General features: G+C 42.8%; 1 protein-coding gene across 2 annotated transcripts in view; it reads right to left on the bottom strand.

Annotated features, from left to right (window-relative positions):
* Nucleotides 1–20,339, bottom strand: part of AHDC1 (AT-hook DNA binding motif containing 1) — a 138,281-nt gene that overhangs the window by 60,421 nt on the left and 57,521 nt on the right. For both annotated transcript variants that reach the window (XR_005747071.1, XM_040337984.1), the window contains exon 2: nt 2,387–2,519. Coding sequence is in view for 1 of the 2 variants with exons in the window: in XM_040337984.1 (XP_040193918.1) it covers nt 2,387–2,519 (133 nt within the window). In the remaining variant the exon portion in view is untranslated. The remainder of the gene's footprint in view (nt 1–2,386; nt 2,520–20,339) is intronic.

The raw sequence follows: 20,339 nt of genomic DNA, 5'->3' as shown, positions 1-20,339 counted from the left end.
AAGCAGATCAAACAGCAGTGCCTGTTCTGTGTAATCCGCTCCCTCTAAACTGTAAAAAAAAAAAAAAAAAAACGCCCCAAACCTGCCACTTCCTGTATCCACTTCTCTGTATGGACTACAAAAATTAGGGCTGCTAAGCACTGCCCACTGTGGTCAGAGGGAATCCCTTCGTCATACGCAGCTGTCCTTTCTGTTCTCCTTCTCCATCTCACCCTTGCCTGTCAGCTCCCTCTCTGTGTACGTCTCCACCCCCCCCCCCTGGCTTTATTAAAAAGAAAAAAACTACAATGGTCACTGCCCGCCCCTCTATTAGAGCCTGGCATACCACACTATGAAAGTCATTTCTAAAAACGAGCATCGTAAATAACTATTTAGAGCCATCTTCAGGTCGGTCACATGACTTGCAGAAGCTTTACAGCTCCGAGACAGGGCTTCTGCGGAAAGGCCACGTGATCTCCCCGACTGACATCAGAGGGAGACCTCGGCCCCTCCCACATAAGCCATGTATTGGAGCTGTAAAGTGGCCATGAGTCACGTGACCGGCCTGAAGATAGCTCTAAATAGAATTGCTTGTTTTTAGAAAGGACTTGCATAGTGTGGTATACCAGGCTCTAATAGAGGGTGGTCTGGCAGTGACCAAGAATTTAGACTTAAAACACTTTAAAGTTTTTATACCCACCTTTGAACCAAGGGCACCATGAAAAGATTTTACAAATTACAGAGTACAATATAGATGCAACTATAAAAATGTAACTATTTTTTTTTTCCAACACACATTGAATTATTGTTTCTAAACTGGCCTCAACACAGGTGCCTAAGAGTACCCTTGCTTGCTGAAATAAGCTTATTTTGGATCAACTGGTAGCTGATGCATTGCACTGAATTTTGGGAGTAAGTGATGGAGTACTACTGCTTGTGTTAGAGAGAAAAGCTTTAGAATTTTTTTAATGAAAACATTTTATACTTGGAACGGTTTTGCACAGAGCAGCCCCGATTCTCTTTTCAGCTCCCTTGCAGGTGCTCCTGGCTTCTCCCCAGTAACGATTGGTAGGAGTTAGGAAAGGACATCTATAGCAGGTGAAATGTCATAACTGCACATTGGAACATGTCGGCCTTTGGTTGTTCTTTGTCATTCATAAAGACCTACATTTTTAAAGTCCAGAGAATAAAGGAAATTTCAGGGGCGCTTTAAAGATTGCATGCCTATCTAAGAAGATGGAGTTATTTACAGAAGGTGAAGTTTTCAAATATATACAGATGACTGTAAAAAGTCTCTTATGTACAGAGTTTAAGAATTCAGTTGGAGCTTCACTTGTGAGACTCTTTAGAGTGAACCTGTACTTTGTCTACAAAGGGCTAAGCAACCGGTTCACTTAAAGTTGTTGTAAAATCTGAAGGTTTTTTATCTTCATGCAGTCTTCATACCTTCAGTATGCAGCTCTCCCCTAACACTTGCCAAGTCTGATCTCGACCCAGCGAGGTGCACAAAAGGCGAGGATCTTCCGGGTCTCTTGCTTATTTGTTGAGATGCAGCAGCAGGACCGATTGGCTACCACTGCTGTCAATTACAGCCAGTGAGGAGGGAGCAGAGGGTGGGGCTGAGCTGCGCACGCTGTCTCTTATAGACACTAGTGCCCCTATGGCAAGTGGCTTGCTATGGGGTAATCGGCAAGGAAGGGGGGCTCAGAGCACTGGCAGGGGACCTGCGAAGAGGAGGATTCGAGCTGTTCTTTGCAAAAATCATTGCACAGAGCATGCCGGTATGACTTTTTTTTGCTTGCCTTCGCTTCAAAGAAAAAACTTTTGTGTAATGTCAAAGTAGCTGATCGGAGCTTACAGAGGACTAACACTCTTCTCAATACCGAGTTATAGCACTGGGGCCTAGCTATTAGCCAATAAAGTGCTCATTGCATTATGTGAGAAAGTGCAGAGAGAGAGGGAGAGGGAGAGAGAGAGGGAGGGGGGGAGGGAGAGAGAGAGAGAGAGAGAGAGAGAGAGAGAGAGAGAGAGAGAGAGAGAGAGAGAGAGAGAGAGAGAGAGAGAGAGGGAGAGGGAGAGGGAGAGGGAGAGGGAGAGGGAGAGGGAGAGGGAGAGGGAGAGGGAGAGAGAGAGAGAGAGAGAGAGAGAGAGAGAGAGAGAGAGAGAGAGACAGGTTTCCCTACATTTAAGTACCTGGTACTTTATCCCCTACCAGGTGGCAGTTAGAAAGAGGACTACATAAGGGAGAGTGGACTGGCAATCAGTCATTTAACTGAACCAGTCATGGTTCTGCAGGAAAAACATAGGTTCACTTAAAAAAAAAAAAATGTATATTGGCTATTCAATTGCACTAGTTGGCTTGCGGACTCTACATTTCTAACCATTTGTACAACTCTAATAGCCTCACCTTGAACGTGGGTGTCTGCATGCCTGGGTCACTCTGCGGCCCCTCTCTATCTCCTTTGGATGGGAAGTACGCTTCTCAGCAGGAGTATCTCCATTTTCCAGGCTAGGCGGAGCAACATCAGTAGAACTGACATCTGCCAAAAAATAAAAAATAATTCAGATATCTGAATTTGAGCAAATGATCGTTTAAAAGAGCCGAGTTACTGAAAATAGGCATTTTCTTAAAAATCTTCAAATATGACAGTTACTCTTCACACAAGAACTGGTCTTTACCATGCACTCATGTCTAGGACTCGTTAGTACCCTTATGACCCAATTCTTTCCTTGTACCTTCTCATTTCTTTTTCAGCATCTCCCCCTTTTGTGCACTACTTCTGTGTCCCCTGCTGTCTCTCTTTTCTGTCATCTATTTCTCAGTATCCAGTGGAGCGGTGTATCTATAATGTGTCTCTCTCCTACACACTGACACAAGTCCTCACCTCGGGCTGTAATGCCCTCCCCCCTCCCCTCGAACGTAATCCCATGATCCTCTCACGCCTTTCCTTAAGGCTTTATGTCTTCTCTCTGCATTCACATCTCTCCAACTCACCTCAACCTATGTGTTGTAGATACCCTTTTCATTTCTCTATCAGTCATCCATGCTTTTTCTTAATAACCCCCCCAAACACCAGAGTAAATATATTCTACACTCTGTTCTGCTCATTAGCACTTTTCCTGACTACTGGCACAGTGTACCACTCTTCTTTATGTGCAGTTTGTGCGCCTGTGCTCAGGGGTTGTGTGTGCGCGCATCAGCGCACTGAAGCCAAGGACATAAGTCACTAATGGCCTATCTACACCTGCCCATGCATATACAAGTATTAAAGCCGACAATGATTTATTCGTTTAGGGTTTGAAGCCAAAGTGCATCCAGGTACATTTGCGTATAAAGCAGTTGCAATATTGTGATCACATTAATTACAGTGAAGTGTTCCTAAATAAAGAAATAAAATATTTAATATGTCAATGCTGATCTTCAGTTAACAGAGTGATGCAAGTATGACACTTAGATCATCATGCAAATTTATGGCACAATCAACATTGAACCACACATGTATCACCCCGCAAAGAACGCTGGACAGCATGGATCATTGGAAGGTGGATCTGTTTGATTCAGTGAGAAGTGCGTGAATTAAATGGATAACTTAAAAAAGGGAGATGCTGCACGATGATGGAGAGCATGTTTTCCAAAAGCTGAAACGAGTCTATCGATCTGAGGAGTCAAGTTGGATAAAAACATAAATATAAGAGAAGAATATTCGGCTACGGATAGAAAAAGAAAGATAGGATGTAAATAATGAAACCCGGTAGCTTTACTACATTGAAAACTGTATTTCCCAGTGAAACAACCTCTTCCAGATTAGTACAGATGAGGTAAGATAATAGAACGCGAGGAGCGTAAATTGTGTCAAAGAATTAGAAAGGGAAGTAATGACTGTAAACAGCGATTCACAGGTACAGCGAGCATACGGTAAAAACAGACGCTATTCAGTGCCACTGCAGCACAGGTACGTCTAATAAGATCAATCATTTGTTCATTGTGGGTGTATGTGTGGAAATTGGTTCCGAAGCATATACCTATATAGTCAGACATCAGGAAGTTTGCTCGTGTCACAGCTGAGTGTATGTGTGGGGGAGGGTAGAGGGCAGACAGATGGTGCAGTGATGAGAGGAGGGAGCAGGCATTGGATTCCAGGCACAGGACTAATTATAGCTGCCCTCCTCCCAGAATGCTTTGAGGCAGAAAGCACTCAGCCAGGGAACCACATCCTGGCAAAGCATTCCCTTTCCAGCCAGAAAGCCCTGCAGACCTTGGCATTCTGACCATCCTCTTTCCTGCCTCAAAGCAGCATGTGACAGTGTAACCCTTTAGGTGCTGTGCACAGACGACCTCCTATTTACAAAGGCCCTGCACTGTGTTCACTGCCGTCTAATCCAGCTAGATAAACTATACCAAAAACAACAGATGTCTGAAATGTGTGTCAATACAAGAAAAAAACATTTTCTACTGTGATACTTAACCTCTTGACTGGCAGTCTTTCTTTGTACCTAAAAATTGGACCACCAACTCCGACACCAGAGCATGCCTACCTAGTAGTGCCATGGTGTGTAAGCCGTGGGGGGAGGATATATAAATTGGAGAATATAAATACACAGGCCTACAACTGAGTACACATTACAATTTGATTGTACGGTACAAGGTTTTAGAAATATACCAACAAATATGCAGTGCAAGGGCCTATATATATATATATATACACATACATACACACACACACATATATATATATGCACACACACACACATCTTTATCTATATCGAGATATAGATTATATATCTGTGTGTGTGTGTATATATATATATATATATATATATATATATATATATATATACACACACACAGAGATAGAGAATATATATATATATATATATATATACACACACACATCGTTATCTAGATAGAGATAGATATAGAGATATATCTATCTAGATATAGATAAAGATGTGTGTATATATATATATATATATATATATATATATATATATATATATATATATATATACACACACACATACACAGAGAGATAGAGATGGAGATATGTATGTATATATATATATATATACACACACACACACATCTTTATCTATAGATATATATATACATATCTCCATCTCTATGTGTGTGTGTGTGTGTATATATATATATATATATATATATATATATATATCCAGCTCTATCTATCTATCTATCTATGAGACATAAATTGAGTGGGCTATTTTATTTAGCCCTCAGATTTTAGAGTTAGTAAATCTAAGGGTCGATTTACTAAAACTGGAGTGAAAAATCTGCATAACAGCCAATCAGCTTCTAACTCCAGCTTGTTCAATTAAGCTTTGACAAAGAAACCTGGAAGCCGATTGGTTGCTTTACAAAACTGCACTAGATTTTGCACTCTCCACTTCGACCCCATGGTCTACAGATTTTTTTCCTAGAGAGAAAATATTTACGCTCATCAGTGAACATACTACAAATGCTTCGATTTCTCTTCATTTTAAAGGTTTGTTCTCCATGTCCCCCCCCTCTGAAATTCCTTCATTTACTTTTTTGCTGCAACTTCCCCAAATAGTAAAGCCCTGAGGAACATAGAGGTATATAATTCAGTTTGATGTCTGTAGAATGACGGCAGTCACAATCGGATTATCTGCCATGGACAGCTATTCCTTTCAGCTATTTCACCTCTTCTAATGCCGGACAGAGGTTTCGTTAATATACACTAGACACATTTAGGTAGGTTTCTTCACCTGCATGGGAAAGTTTGCACAGAAGTACATGGCGACTTCTGGCATATGAGCGCATGTTAGCTTTTTGACGTTGCTAGACTAACATAACATTGGAACGGTGAGACGGATGCAGGTAGCATATTCTTCTTCGTTCCTTAGGGACTTGTGCACTGCAGTCTTCAGAAAAGTCGCTGCGAGAAAGTTGAGATGCAGGTTCCCATATACTATAGATCGAGAGTGACCATGCACACTAATGTTCATTAGAATCGCTGTGCTAGTGATGAAAGATCACATCCCTCCATGTTGAAAAATAAAAAAAAAGTGCAGGGAAAAATCTATTCTTCCCACCAGATGTCTCTCTTTGCTTCTTTTCCCACTACAAAGGCCTGCACACTAACTCCTTCCTTCCCTCCCTTTCTCCTGTCTGTCCTGTCTCCTCTGTCTCTCTCATCCTTTATTTATCTGCTTCCTCCTGTGTGCACAGATTAGCTGCTCCCCGCTGGATCCGGGATCTGTCAGACAGGCAGATAAAATACACAGCTACAAACAGAGAGGGGGTGTGCAGATACTCAGCATCATTATACAGCTCAGCGTGTGCATTTTCTGTACAGATACTCAGTGCCACTCTCTGTTCTAACAGGATGCCGCTGTACCGGGCGTTACATGAGGTAGGGCAGAGGGAGCAGGAGCATGTTGCCTGGATACCGAATGTAGAAGTGGGTCATGCAGCAGTGGGGACACGGTGACATCCGAACAGGGAGTGCTCACCATTAACCCGTGGGCTGCTATGGTCTTTTCATACTGGGGAAAAACAAAGTTTAAGACATTCAGCTAAAACTCTTGTTGGGAAAGTAAAGAATCAGACAATTAGCAGAATGTTTGGCAAGGTGCGCCTCTAAAAATGCTAGATGGGCAAAGAACTTCCGTCAGGAATTATTGGTGAAACGTTCCTACTCTACGGAATATTTGAACAGAGCTGCCTCCTCCCAGGCACATTTTAGATCCCTTTCACACTGGGGCGTTTTTCTGGCATTTTTTAAGGTGCTTTGGCGTTAAAAAAAAGCGCCTGAAAGATGACTCATCTGCAATCCCAATGTGAAAGCAGAGTGCTTTCAGAGCCCTTTCACACTGCCAGCGCCCGAAAAACGCTGGTAATTGAGGTGTTTTGGCGTTAAAAAAGCGACTCAATCCCTAAGGCCCCTTTCACATTGGGGTGGGAGTCGTGGTGGCGGTATAGCGCCGCTAAAAATAGCGGCGCTACAACATTGGATTTGTCACAGGATTCGGCTGCTAGCGGGGCAGTATTAACCCCGGCTAGCGGCCGATAAAGGGTTAATAGCGCCCGCAATGCGCCTCTGCAGAGGCGCATTGCGGGCAGTATTGCCGCGGTTTCCCATTGTTTTAAATGGGAAGGAGCGGTATACACTCCGCTCCTCTCACCGCTCCAAAGATGCCGCTGACAGGAGATTTTTTTCTCTCCCGCCAGCGCATCGCCTCAGTGTGAAAGCCCTCAGGCTTTCACATTGAGGTAGCTGGGCAGGAGTTTTTCAAGCGGTATAGCAGCACTATTTTTGGCGCTGTACCACCTGAAAAACTCCTCAGTGTGAAAGGGGTCTAAGGCGCTGCAAAGAAGCTGCTTGCAGGACTTTTTTTTGACGCCCTGCCAGCGCAGCGCCTCAGTGTGAAAGAACTCGGGCTCACATTGGGATTGCAGATGCAGCTTCTTTCAGGCACTTTACAGGTGTTTTATTTAACGCTAAGAATCCTTTCACACTGGGGCGTTTTTCAGGCGCTTTAGTGTGAAAACACTCAGGCTTTCACATTGGGACAGCAGATGCAGCTTTCAGCCTAGGTTCACACTGCTGCGAATTCAAAATCGCGGTAAAATGCGCGGTTTTTACCGCGATTTCGCCCGCAATTTTATGTAAATCGCGGCCCGAAATCGCAAAAAGTAGTACAGGAACTACTTTTTGAAATCGCAGATGCGGCGTCGCACTGATTAGGACAGTGCCATTGCCGACAATTTGAGATGTGATTTGACATGTCAAATCGCATCTCAAATCGATCCAAATCATACCCAGTGTGAACCAGGGCTCAGGCACTTTTTTTTATCGCTAAAGCGCCTGAAAAACGCCTATCCTATGCACATTTGGCATACTTATGAATATGGCTTACAAGGTTGCATAATGTCAATACCAAGAAGGGCCCAACAAAGACCAGGTGTCATCTATTGAGCTTTGCAGTGTATTGTAACTATGCCAGAAAGTCAATATCTTCAGTTTACGAATATTTAAGAAATAGGAATATTTAAGCGAGGACTCGTTAAACAGTTCTGGTCAACGAAGGCTTTTCAGCTACTTTTGTACAGTACAAGGCATTGCATGAGCAATAAGTGCCTTAAAGTGTAGTGAGCGAGCACAGTGGTCACTTCCATACATTTCTGAGTTTGCCTTTGTACTGCACACAAGACTCCCTTTGCTGTAATCCATCTTGGTTTTCTTGTAGGAACCATAGCACAAAGACATGAATATACCAGGTGTGTGGAGAATTTAAGAGGATTGATTTTCCTTTCCCATATCTGCTCAGCTCTAGATTATTTTTTTTCTTCTTCTTTTCCTCAGATGCTGTACATCTATAGACACATTATGTGTGCAGGAAGCTTTTATTCCAAGCTGTCTCTGGCTAGAAGGTGACAAGGTCACATTCTCCCCAGAGCTGACAGTGACATCATTTGACAGGGGAGGGGTGTTGCTGACAAGGTATTGTGTTACCATAGGTACATGTTCAGAGCTCGGCAAGGGAAGGGTTACGTTGCTATGCTCTGCAGGGTGCTTTATGATGCAAAGCTCTACTGAGCTCTCTGTGGCAGGAAACTGAGAGGAAAGGGTTACACATTGCCACACTGCAGTGAATGGTCTCTCACAGTCTGACCTCTCTCAGTGTAATCAGTTCACTGATTCGGACTCTGTCAGCTAGAGATGGCTATGCTTGCTGGAGATTTCTAAATAGAGAGCAGATGGGCCCCAGCATAGCTGGAATGGCCAGTCATAGCTCTGATACGGAGAACAAAGCCACACAAGCAGATTTTTCAAAAAAGACTTACAGCATTTTGGTGGCTAAAATGCCAATTTTAATCACCAAAATGTCCACACCAACGATCTTCGCTATGCAAGTATTCCAAGCACATAGGTGGAAAGATAATGAGCCACTTTAGGGTCTTGTGCTGTAGGATTTGTATTCATTTGTGGCATCCTATAACAATGCTGAGATACTAAGAGATCCACCTATCCATGCTCACAAGGTGTACCGGAAAACCAATGCCTCCAGGTTCACCTGATACGTGTACAGAAAGGCAGACAAATGAGAGGAAAATGTTTGCATTAGGCAGAACACCTCTTTAACCACTTGCTTACTGGGCACGTATACCCCCTTCCTGCCCAGGCGAAATTTCAGCTTTAAGCACGGTCACGATTTGAATGACAATTGCACGGTTGTGCGACGTGGCTCCCAAACAAAATTGACGTCCTTTTTTTCCCCACAAATAGAGCTTTCTTTTGGTGGTATTTGATCACCTCTGCGGTTTTTATTTTTTGCCCTATAAACCAAAAAAGACTGACAATTTTGAAAGTAAATAAATATTTTTTTTACTTTTTGCTATAATAAACATCCCATTAATAAAAACAAACAAAAAAAAAAGATATTTTTTTCTCAGTTTAGGCCGATATGTATTCTTCTACATATTTTTGGTAAAAAAAATAAAATCCTAATAAGCGTATAGTGATTGGTTTGCGCAAACGTTATAGTGCCTACAAAATAGGGGATAGAATTATGACTTTTTTTTTAATTTTTATTTTTTTACTAGTAATGGCGGTGATCTGTGATTTTTGTCAGGACTGTGATATTACGGCGGACACATCAGACACTTTTGACACATTTTTGGAACCATTCACATTTATACAGCAAACAGTGCTATAAATATGCACTGATTACTGTATAAATGTTACTGGCAGGGAAGGGGTTAACACTAGGGGGCGATCAAGGGGGTTAAATGTGTTCCCTGCTAGGTGATTCTTGGGGGGAGGTGACTGACTGGGGGAGGTGACCGATGGTTGTCCCTATATACAAGGGACACACCATCGGTCTCCTCTCCCTGACAGGATGTGGATCTCTGTGTTTACACACAGAGATCCACGTCCCTGGCTCTGTTTCTGCCGATCTCGGGTATATGGCGGACATCACGGCCTCCAGGCACGCGCATCGGCGCCTGAGTGACGTGGTGGCGCGCGCCCCCCAGCGGTGGGAGGCCAGAGGCCGTATATTGACGGCCTCCCGGCATTGTAGAGCCACCTTGTGGCTGCCAATTGTCGATGGCACGGATAGGAAGTGGTTAAAAAGACAACAGGGGGGCAAGCACTGGTACCCACGTGTTATTGTGTAAACTGCAGTATGTTCTGAATTTGCATAGAACTTTAAAGTGGAATATACCAAATCTGACGGGTGATCCCTTTATATCATGATATGCAATAATGAATGTTGGAAATATTGCACAGTGTTTCTGAATAATCACAAAACAATATAACAAGCATGGGAATTGGACAGTTCATGGCCTGGCACTTACACATGCTGCCGCAGTGACATCACTAGGTCCTCCTCTTTTTTCACCAGAGGCAGAAGCTCACTTCCACTCTTGCCACTAAATACAATCCTGCACGGTATTGACAATGGAGGCAACACCATTCTCAAACCGACCATATACAGTTGAGCAGTGTACATGCAATTATCTATTTAGAACCTCTATGAAGCAATCAGGCCCTGACCACAAAGATTTCCCAACAAATTCAAAGGCCTCATGCACAGTGGACGTTATTAAAGCGGAGGTTCACCCAAAAATCCACTTTTTGACATTAGCTGTAGCATACTGCTAACATCTGCAGTATGCTGTTTTTTATTTTTTTTTACTTGTACTTATCGTTATATGAGCCCTTGTTTTCCGGCTCCGAGCGGGGAATCCTGCGGGGAATGGGCATTTCTAAGCGAAGAGGAGTTGATTGACGGCTGCTAAGGCGCGTCTTGGCCTCTGTTTAATCTTCAACTGCCATGATGCTGCACATGTGATCAGTTATGACACCAGCCATTGGATGGTTTGACAGTTTGGTTGAGAGCACAACCAATGTGACAGTTAGCAATCCCGACATGCCAGGAATGTAACTGCTTTTTCAAACTGTTAAATTGATGGGTGAACCCCCGCTTTAAAAAAACTTCATAAAAACTCCAGTAGCTTTGCAGAGAGTTTTTCAACCTTTTTGCAATATTGTTTAGCTTTTTTTCCCAATGGGATCAAAGATGTTAAACGCTGGCGATTCACGTTTATCGGCGCTTGACAGAATGTTTTTACAGATGAAAAACTCCTCTCAGAACCCACTAGTTTTTTTTGTACAGCCAAAAACAGTTGATAACAGTCTATATGTGTGCATGGACACATAGGATCACATGCTGAAGAGTTTATTGGCTGTAGAAAAAACATCTGAAGCCAAAAACAGCAGCTGTAAAAACGTCCAATGTGCATGAGGCCAAATAGTTGCGCGATTCTAAAGGTTTTTTTTTTTTTTTTTTAAAGCGGCTGTAAACCCATAATAAAAAAATAAAAAAAACCCTGCAAGACAAAGCCACAATGAGCTAGTATGACTAGCCTACTAGCTCATTATGAATTACTTACCTTAGATCAAAGCCCTTGAAGCCGTCCTCATCTCCCCCTCCGGCTGCAGACATTTCCCTGGAAGGTTACTTCCGGGTATCGTCGCTCCGGAACTGTGATTGGCCAGAGCGGCGATGACGTTACTCCGCGCATGCGCGGGAGCCATCAAAGCCGGCATTGCCCATTCACAAATCCGGCATTCCCAGTGCACCTGCGCCGTTGTCTACGGCACGCATGCACCGTAAACAATGGTGCATTCCTTCTGGCAAATATCTCCTAAACGTGTAGGTTTAGGAGATATTGCAAACACCTACAGGTAAGCCTTAATCTAGGCTTATCTGTAGGTGTAACTTCAAAGAGAGGGTTTACAACCACTTTAAGCAAACAAGTTATACTTTCCTGCTTTGTGCAGTGGTTTTGCACAGATCAGCCCCGATGCTGTTCTTCTTGGGTCCCCACTGCTGGGGCTACTCGCTCCTCTCCCTTGACCAGCACCCCCAATAGCAAGTTGCTTGCTATGGGGGCACTGGGGTGTGGTTTCTCCTGATCCCACTCTGTGCATCTAAAAGAGACGGAGCTGCAGCTCAGCCTTGCCCCTGCTCTCTCCTTATTGGCTCAATAGCTGTGATTGACAGCAGTGGGAATCAATGGCTCCTGCTGCTGCTGTCTCTCAGACAATGAGGAGAGAGACCCAGGACAGTCAAGGCTCCTGTGCACAATGCTAGATCGAGGGGGGGGGGGGGGCTCAGGTGAGCATTGCAAGCGCTGTTGGGAAGGATTAACACACTATGCTCTTGACACTTTTTTTTCTCCTATAGAAGTTTAGCAGCAGCAAAAACGCTGTGAAAAGACACGTTTTGCATGGATATTAAACCGCATACCCGAGTCTAGCATTAATACATTCTATAGCCATAATTCTGGCCATTAGAATGCATTAACGTTGAAATGCATTTGGTTGGCCCCTCTCCTGAACACACAAGTGGTGTTTTCTGCCACTAAACTCCTGAAAACGCCTATAGGACACATAGGCTAACACGGAGGGGACTTTACAAGCAGAGGACATTTTTCCCTGGATGAACTTTACCTATACATGTTCGTATCCAGTTATATTATGTACATTTAGGAAAGAATCCAATCCTTTTTAAAGCAATTTACTGAGTTGGCTAGAACTAGCTCTTGAGAGTCTATTCCACATTTTCACAGATATTACTGCAGGGCTCGACAGAATCCGGGCGCCAGGTCGCAACTGCGACAAGAAATTGTGACTTGGCGCCCGCCGGTAATTGAGGCCGCGGCTTTGCGGCCTTGTGAAGTCCCAAGCTTCCTTCTGTGACCTGGCGCCATCTGGTGGTGGCCGTTGGCATTACAAGTAAAACAGCAGTTCTAATGTGTAATTTTTCAATGTTTTCACTGCCATCTCCTGCCCTCTAATTAGAACCCCCAAAACATTATATATATTTTTTATTCTAACACCCTAGAGAATAAAATGGCGATTGTTGCAATACTTCATCACGCCGTATTTGCGCAGCGGTCTTACAAGCGCACTTTTTTGGGGAAAAATACACTTTTTTTAATAAAAAATTAGACAACAGTAAAGTTATCCCAATTTTTATTTATATTGTGAAAGATAATGTTCCGCCAAGTAAATTGATACCCAACATGTCACGCTTCAAAATTGCGTCCGCTCGTGGAATGCCGACAAACTTTTAACCTTTAAAATCTCCATAGGCGACGTTTAAAAAATTCTACAGGTTGCATGTTTTGAGTTACAGAGGAGGTCTAGAGCTAGAATTATTGCTTTAACGATCGCGGCGATACCTCACATGTGTGGTTTGAATACCGTTTACATATGCGGGCGCTACTCACGTATGTGTTCGCTTCTGCGCGCGAGCTCGTCGGGACAGGGCGCGTTTTCTGGCTCCTAACTTTTTTATCTGGCTCCTAGGTTCCAAGCAAATTTGTCAAACCCTGTCTTACTGTGAAGAAACCTTTCCGTATTTGGAGATGAAATCTTTTCCGTATAGCATGCCCCCTTGTCCTCTGTGATGACCCCAAAGTGAATAACTTTACACCAAGTCTGCTACATGGACCGATTATGTATTTATACATTATGATCATATCCTACACCCCCCCCCCCCCCCCCATAATCTCCTCTTCTCAAGAGAAAATAAAATTCAGTTCATCTAATCTTTCTTCATAGCTGAGCTCCTCCATTCCTCTTATCAGTTTGGTTGCCCTTCTCTGCACTTTCTCCAGTTCCCCGATATCCTTTTTGAGAACTGGTGCCCAAAACTGAACTGCATATTCCAGATGAGGTCTATTTTAATGATTTGTACAGGGGCAAAATTATCATTAGTACCAACAGATCAAACTTATTATAAGCTTACCTGTAGATACAAGCCTGCAGAGTGGGTTTACATCCTCTTTAACACAAGAAAATACTTTGCTCGGTTTGGAACCCGCAGCTTGGCATTGCATGTGATTAATAAGCTTACGATCTACCAAAACACCCAAATCCTTCTCCACCATTGATTCCCCCAGTTGTATTCGCCGTAGTATGCATGTACGATGCATGCAAATTCTTAGCCCTCAAGTGCATAACTTTACATTTATCAACATTAAACCTAATTTGCCACACAATTGCCCAATTAAACAGTAAATTGAGGTTGGCTTGTAAGTTGTAGACATCCTGTAAGGACGTTATTCGACTGCATAGCTTGGCGTCATCTGAAAAAAACCTGAAATTGGATTTTTAATCCCAGAGCCTATATCATAAAAGTTTTAAAAACAATAAAGTAAAAAAATTGCCAACTACAAAAGCATAGATGTGTTCGATGCAATATATATATTTCTGGGTTCAGTTATGTACTTCAGTTTGGGATATACAACGGCATATGTCATCAATCTTGCACATTCCACCACTCTGCTTGTGTGTCTTGCTCGTGTACATGTATAAAGGAATAAACTTGGATAGTGAAGTACCGTTTAAAAGTTTATTGAAAAACCCCCATAGGTCTCCTTTAAAATATGCGTACCACAAAGTAAAATAAAAAAAGCATGTATTAGTACTGTGCCTGTTCCCTTTCTGGATGTATAGGTAGATTATGGCGTTTCTGCTCAGTCCTCTGTTCCTGACCTCCCAAGGTTCACAGTCTACAGGTCGTTCGATGTTGGCCACGCCCTGACGCGTTTCGTCATTGGCTGACTTCGTCTGAGGGCGTGGCAGCAACATTCGGCGACCTATTATATAGCCCAGGGCGCCTCTTCAACCCGCCTCCCCGTTTTTTTTTATCATTGATCTGGTGAGTGCATCCCCATAAGGGGATAATATCCCCGCACGTGGTGAAAACACGGCCCCCTTGGTGATAAGGAGCACATATGAGAAAAGACACTGTTCACTGCTGATGTTCATCTGCACCATTATTTTGATACCTATGTCAATATAGAACTTTTATTCAGAACTTTTGTTTTGATTAAGCGCTGCTACAGTATATAGTGAACTTTTATGACTACCCAGTCATTTTTTCCTTTTTACTGTCTTTCGAGATTCTGCTTATTTAAGCGACTGCTTATCTTCGTATCTATTTGTCTATATTCCGGGTGAAGCATTATCTTTTTTGCCATTTCTTGTGCGCTGAGCAGTGCTTTATTTGAAGGAAGGGCGGTATTTTTTCCAAGCACTTTACATATGTACTTCAGTTGTCGGTCTTTGGGATCGGCTACCATTATCTTTAAGTATACTAGCTGTTCACAAGTAGAAACCTGGACATTTTGTACATTTGTTTGAGTCCCGCGGGAGTGGGCGTGTCGCTTCAGCTGCGATCGCCGCAGTGATTCCTGGGAGCACAGCGTGATGGCAACTGTGTAGTGTTGACAGTGCCGCTCGCCGTCAACACTGCACATGCGTGGGATAAAGCGGTGAATGCTGGGACATTAGCATTCACCTCATCCCGGAAGGATTTGCTTGTGGGCTTCAGAGCGCCCACAAGCAAGATGGAAGCGTCCATCCACGATTTTTATAAATAATCTTTTGGGGCTGAATCGGAATGCTGGCGGCTAAAAAGATAGGACACGCGAGTACCCTATTATGTAAGGTAAGAGTGCCAGAAACATAAAAAAAAAAAAAAACGTATTCCCGCGGAACCCCCGCTTTAAGTTCAGTTAATAAATGCATTTTGGGTTTTTTAAATAGCATACACTTGAAAGCCACACATTTTCACTAACTTTTGGCACTTGATTTCTTGCTGCAATACTTTTTTCAGCATGACAGGACAATGACATTACAGAATCAGTGACTATTGTGTTAAATTTTGTTGGGAGGAAGTCATTTTAAACTTACAAATCCTTAGCCCACCTGACTAAATAGCTTCACTTTTTTTTTTTATTACAGGTACTTAGTAAAGTGCCTTATTACAAAATTCTCTTGTTAAACACATCACAGCACTGTGTTTGAGCAAAAACATTTTCTTAAGAGGGTTTAGTGTCAAAGTTTGCATTTTTGACTCAACTCAACAGTTCTCTGTGGCTGTACATGGTTGATGTGTTGTAAAAGATAACGGCATCAGACCCCGGAAGTTTTCGGAAATGCAGCATGCTCAGCACTCACCAACTTCCTTAAAGTGATTGTAAAGGTTCTTATGTTTAAGAAGTTGCTGCAAGTTGTACTTACCTACTATGTGCAATGGTTTTGCAGCATGGCCCGGGTCCTACTCTTCTGGGATCCTCCGCCGGTGCTCTCGGCTCCCTCTAGAGTGCACACGTAGCAGACTGCTTATTGCCATACTTGAGCAGGTTCTATCCCAAGTCAGCTGTGTGCATCTGTTGACAAACAGCGGGTGGGGCTTGGCATCCTACCCCCCCCCCCACTCTTCGCTCAGCATTTGACAGCAGCAGGAGCCAACAGCTCTCGCTGCTGCCCCTGAGCCCTGTGAGGGTATAGAGCAGCTCTCGGACACTGCGCTCGATTGAAATCTGGCTCAGGTAAGAAGAGCTGAAGATCTCTTATTCAGTTTAAGGTCCGAGATTCGACTACTGTATTGTCTGCAACTATTCACATGTAAAATGTTTATTGCTATTCTTTAATAAAATTCCTTCTGTTAAAGAAAAAAGAAGAGCTGAATAAAGGATTTTTTACCTTAAATGCAGAGAATGCATTAAAGTGCCTGCAAAAGTAATTTTTTTGAATTTCTAATAACAAACATGTCTATACTTACCTGCTTTGTGCAATGGAATTGCACAGAGCGGCTGGGAACCTTCTCTATTCAGGTCCCCCGTCGGCGCTCCTGGCCCCTCCCCTCTGTCCAGTTCCCCCATGGGAAGCCACTTCAAGCTCCAAAATGTTCAGATGCGATTGGGCCTATGGCATGGTTTTTCAAGGCGGCTCAAAGATACAGGACTTTAACACACTGCAATTTTAAACACACCAGTGTAAATGGGGCTTAAATATATTAGAACAGGAGTCGCCAAACTGTCTAAACAAATGGCCAGTTCACTGTCCTTCAGACTTTGGGGAGAGGGGGGGTGGGCAACTGTGGCCATTGGGAGTAGAAATTGTGCTGGTGTCAGCAGAAGGAACGGTGCCCCCAAGGGGCAAAGGGCTGCATCTGGTCCCCGGGCCACAGTTTTGAGACCACTGTAGTAGAGTGTCAGGAATCAAACATTAACATTATCAACCCTACAAGGGACAGGAAACCAAGATGAATTGCTATACAATTGTATTTAGAAACTTTAAAGTGTATGTATAGCCGTTTTGCATGGGGAGTACAGTGGGGAAAGCATTAAAACCCCCATTTACGGTAAGTTACTTTCGATGTCCATGTCCCTACTAGGGAGATTCATCCTTCTGTTTACCCTGGTGACCACGTCTACTAGATAATGTAACATGAAAGTCAAAATATTGCTTGTCCCTTGATCTTGTAATAGACAGACAGACAAATTTGAGAAAATTCCTCTCCTCCCCTGTTGCATTTCAAACACAAGAAGTGGATAGAAATCTTCTCAATGGAACACAGATGGGAGAGAGAAAAAAAAAAAAAGAAGACCAATAGTGATTTTAACCCTATTAAAAAAAATAAAAAAAATTAAGTTTTGGCTTTAAATTTTAATGACTAATGTCACCACCCTACATATGGTGATTATTATACGGTGTGCTGAAGTGTAATAATTGTATTCTCTCTCTCATATCTATCTATCTATCTATCCATCTATCATCTTTATAATTTAGTAGTCTATAGTTCTTGTAAATAGTGCTATATATATATATATATATATATATATATATATATTTTTTTTTTATTATTATCTTTTTCATTTAGTAGTCTATAGTTCTTGTGTATAGTGCAATGTATACAAAAGCAACTGTCAGTGCAATATAGTCAGTGACACCATTTCTAAAATAGGGCTTTTTCCACCATGCACCCCAAAGTTTGTAGTGAAGGTCATCCTTTCTTGTCTAGGGGTCGGTTGTGACTACTTTTAGAATGATGTAAAATTCTGATTTTAAGCAGGGCTCACAGTATATTGTGTTTTCTTAAATGCTTCTTTAAATTAATGTTGAGCTTATGTTACATACAGTATGAGTTTCATTAACAGAGCGATGAAAGATGTGTCCGTGCCATACACATGAAAGATGTATACTATTCAGCCTTAATAGAAAATATTAAAATTTACCTAAGAAAAACTGAATGCAATGTAACCGTGAATTGCAAAGCGTTATGCCAGAGCTTGGATGTTTAAGCACACTTGTACTGCTGCTGTGCTTTAATATATGTCATACAACAATCCTCTGACTATTATTCTTAAATATTACAGTAGGGGGCACAATATTCCACGTGTATAGGTGCATGTGAAATCCCATTCAGTGTAATAGGAAATTAGCATAGCCATCTATTTTTAAGAGATCGCTATTCCTTTGCAAGTGATTTAGACAAGCACAGATAGATACACATTGGCGCATCTCACCACATTTCCAGCTATGTGCGATATTCTCTTAGGTGTGAAAAAGAACACAGCTGTACACGCCATGGATGGGCACACCAAGTATGATTTTATTCAGGAGCTTAGACTGATCACCGAGACAAACACTACTTTTAAAAGTCATATCCAAATGACTTCAAATCTGCTCAATGCTCGGTCCTTGGCTCCTAATATTTAAAGTGGAGGTACACCCAAAAACTTAATTTTTAACATTAGATTGAGGCTCGTTTTGTCTAGGGGAATCGGGTGTTTTTTTTTAAAATCGAAGCAGTACCTACCGTTTTAGAGAGCGATCTTCTCCGCCGCTTCCGGGTATGGGCTGCGGGACTGGGCGTTCCTATTTGATTGACAGGCTTCCGACAGGCTTCCGACGGTCGCATCTATCGCGTCACGATTTTCTGAATGTAGCCGAACGTCGGTGCGCAGGCGCCATATAGAGCCGCACCAACGTTCGGCTTCTTTCGGCTACTCGTGACGCGTTGGATGCGACCGTCGGAAGCCTGTCAATCAAATAGGAATGCCCAGTCCTGAAGACCATACCCAGAAGCGGCGGAGAAGATCGTTCTCTAAAACGGTAATTACTGCTTCGATTTAAAAAAAATCACCCGATTCCCCTTCACAAAATGAGCCTCAATCTAATGTTAATAAAATGTATTCGGGTGAACTCCCGCTTTAACATCATGTTACTGGAATCTACAATCTACCTCCAAAACTGGAATTTAGGAGTTGTAGAGACGTGCATAATTATTTTCAAAGTTTTCAAAGAGAACACATTACAAAAAACCTTGAAAGAACAAAATTTGGCAGGTGTAAAATCTAAACTGAAGATGGATGAAGATGCACATGTAGCAAACATGCTGAGTCTACGGATATTCCTACCCTCTGCTTCATAAGTGGGTCTGCTGGGATGAGCCATATAAATGAGTAAGGACTGCAATGTCCTTGCCCACAGGTGTAGTAGCTCGTGGTCAAACATTATGCAGTACAAGGCAAACCAAATCTAAACTGAATAGGATCTCTGAAAACACAAGATCATACTATAAAAAAAGATAAATACTCAATTAGGATGAGAAGATCCAATAATAAAGCCGTCTATGTGACAACATAGTGGAAGGCCTACCAGTAGCACAAAGGTTTTTCCTGCGCTGCAGACCAAAGTGACAAGCGCAGATTGTACATTCCATCTCAATGCTGGATTCACCAAGATGCTGTTAAAGCCGAACTCTGGGAACAAAACCTTCATTCAAAGATATTTCTCAATAGCCACAAAGGATATCAAGCCACTGTGTGCACCAAATGCCTTTTCAAACCTGGATAATACGTGGTAATGTAGCAACGCCGTCACCAGTGCTGTACCTAGCCTGTGCAAAGCGCAGAGTTGAGGGACCCAGCAGGCTATTGCAAAAAACCACAGGAAGGAGCAGACAAAAGACCAGTCACCATGGACAAGGAGGGGAGGTTTTTTTTTCTTCTTCTTTTTACAGGAAGCTCCTACACAAAGGCCTTAAAGCGATATCAAAAAAGGCACAAACCTGTCATACTTACATGCTCTGTGCAGTGGTTTTGCACAGAGCACCCCTGATCTTTCACGTTTTGGGTCCCCCGATGACACTCCTAGCCCCTCCCTCCTCTAGAGTTCCCCCATAGCAAGTTGCTTGAGTGTTTAATCTCACATGGAGCGTAGCTCTGCCCCACCCCCACTTTCGCCTCGAAGGCTGTGATAGACAGTAGTGAGAGCCAATGGCTGTCTCAGCCAATGAGGGGGAGAAACGCTGCTCTAGTGCACACCGCTGGATTGAGATGGGGCTCATGTAAGTATTGGAGGGGCTGCTGCACAGAGGTGGTTTTGTACCTTCATAAATAGAATGGATGAAGGTATAAAGTAGGGATCTTCAAACTACGGCCCTCCAGCTGTTGCAGAACTACAAGTCCCATGAGGCATTGTAAAACTCTGACATTCACA

This window comes from Rana temporaria, chromosome 2 (assembly GCF_905171775.1).
Source record: "Rana temporaria chromosome 2, aRanTem1.1, whole genome shotgun sequence".
Taxonomy (NCBI): Eukaryota; Metazoa; Chordata; class Amphibia; order Anura; family Ranidae; genus Rana; species Rana temporaria.
Note: the sequence above shows the minus strand (reverse complement) of the source record. Positions and strands in the feature narration are given on the sequence as shown.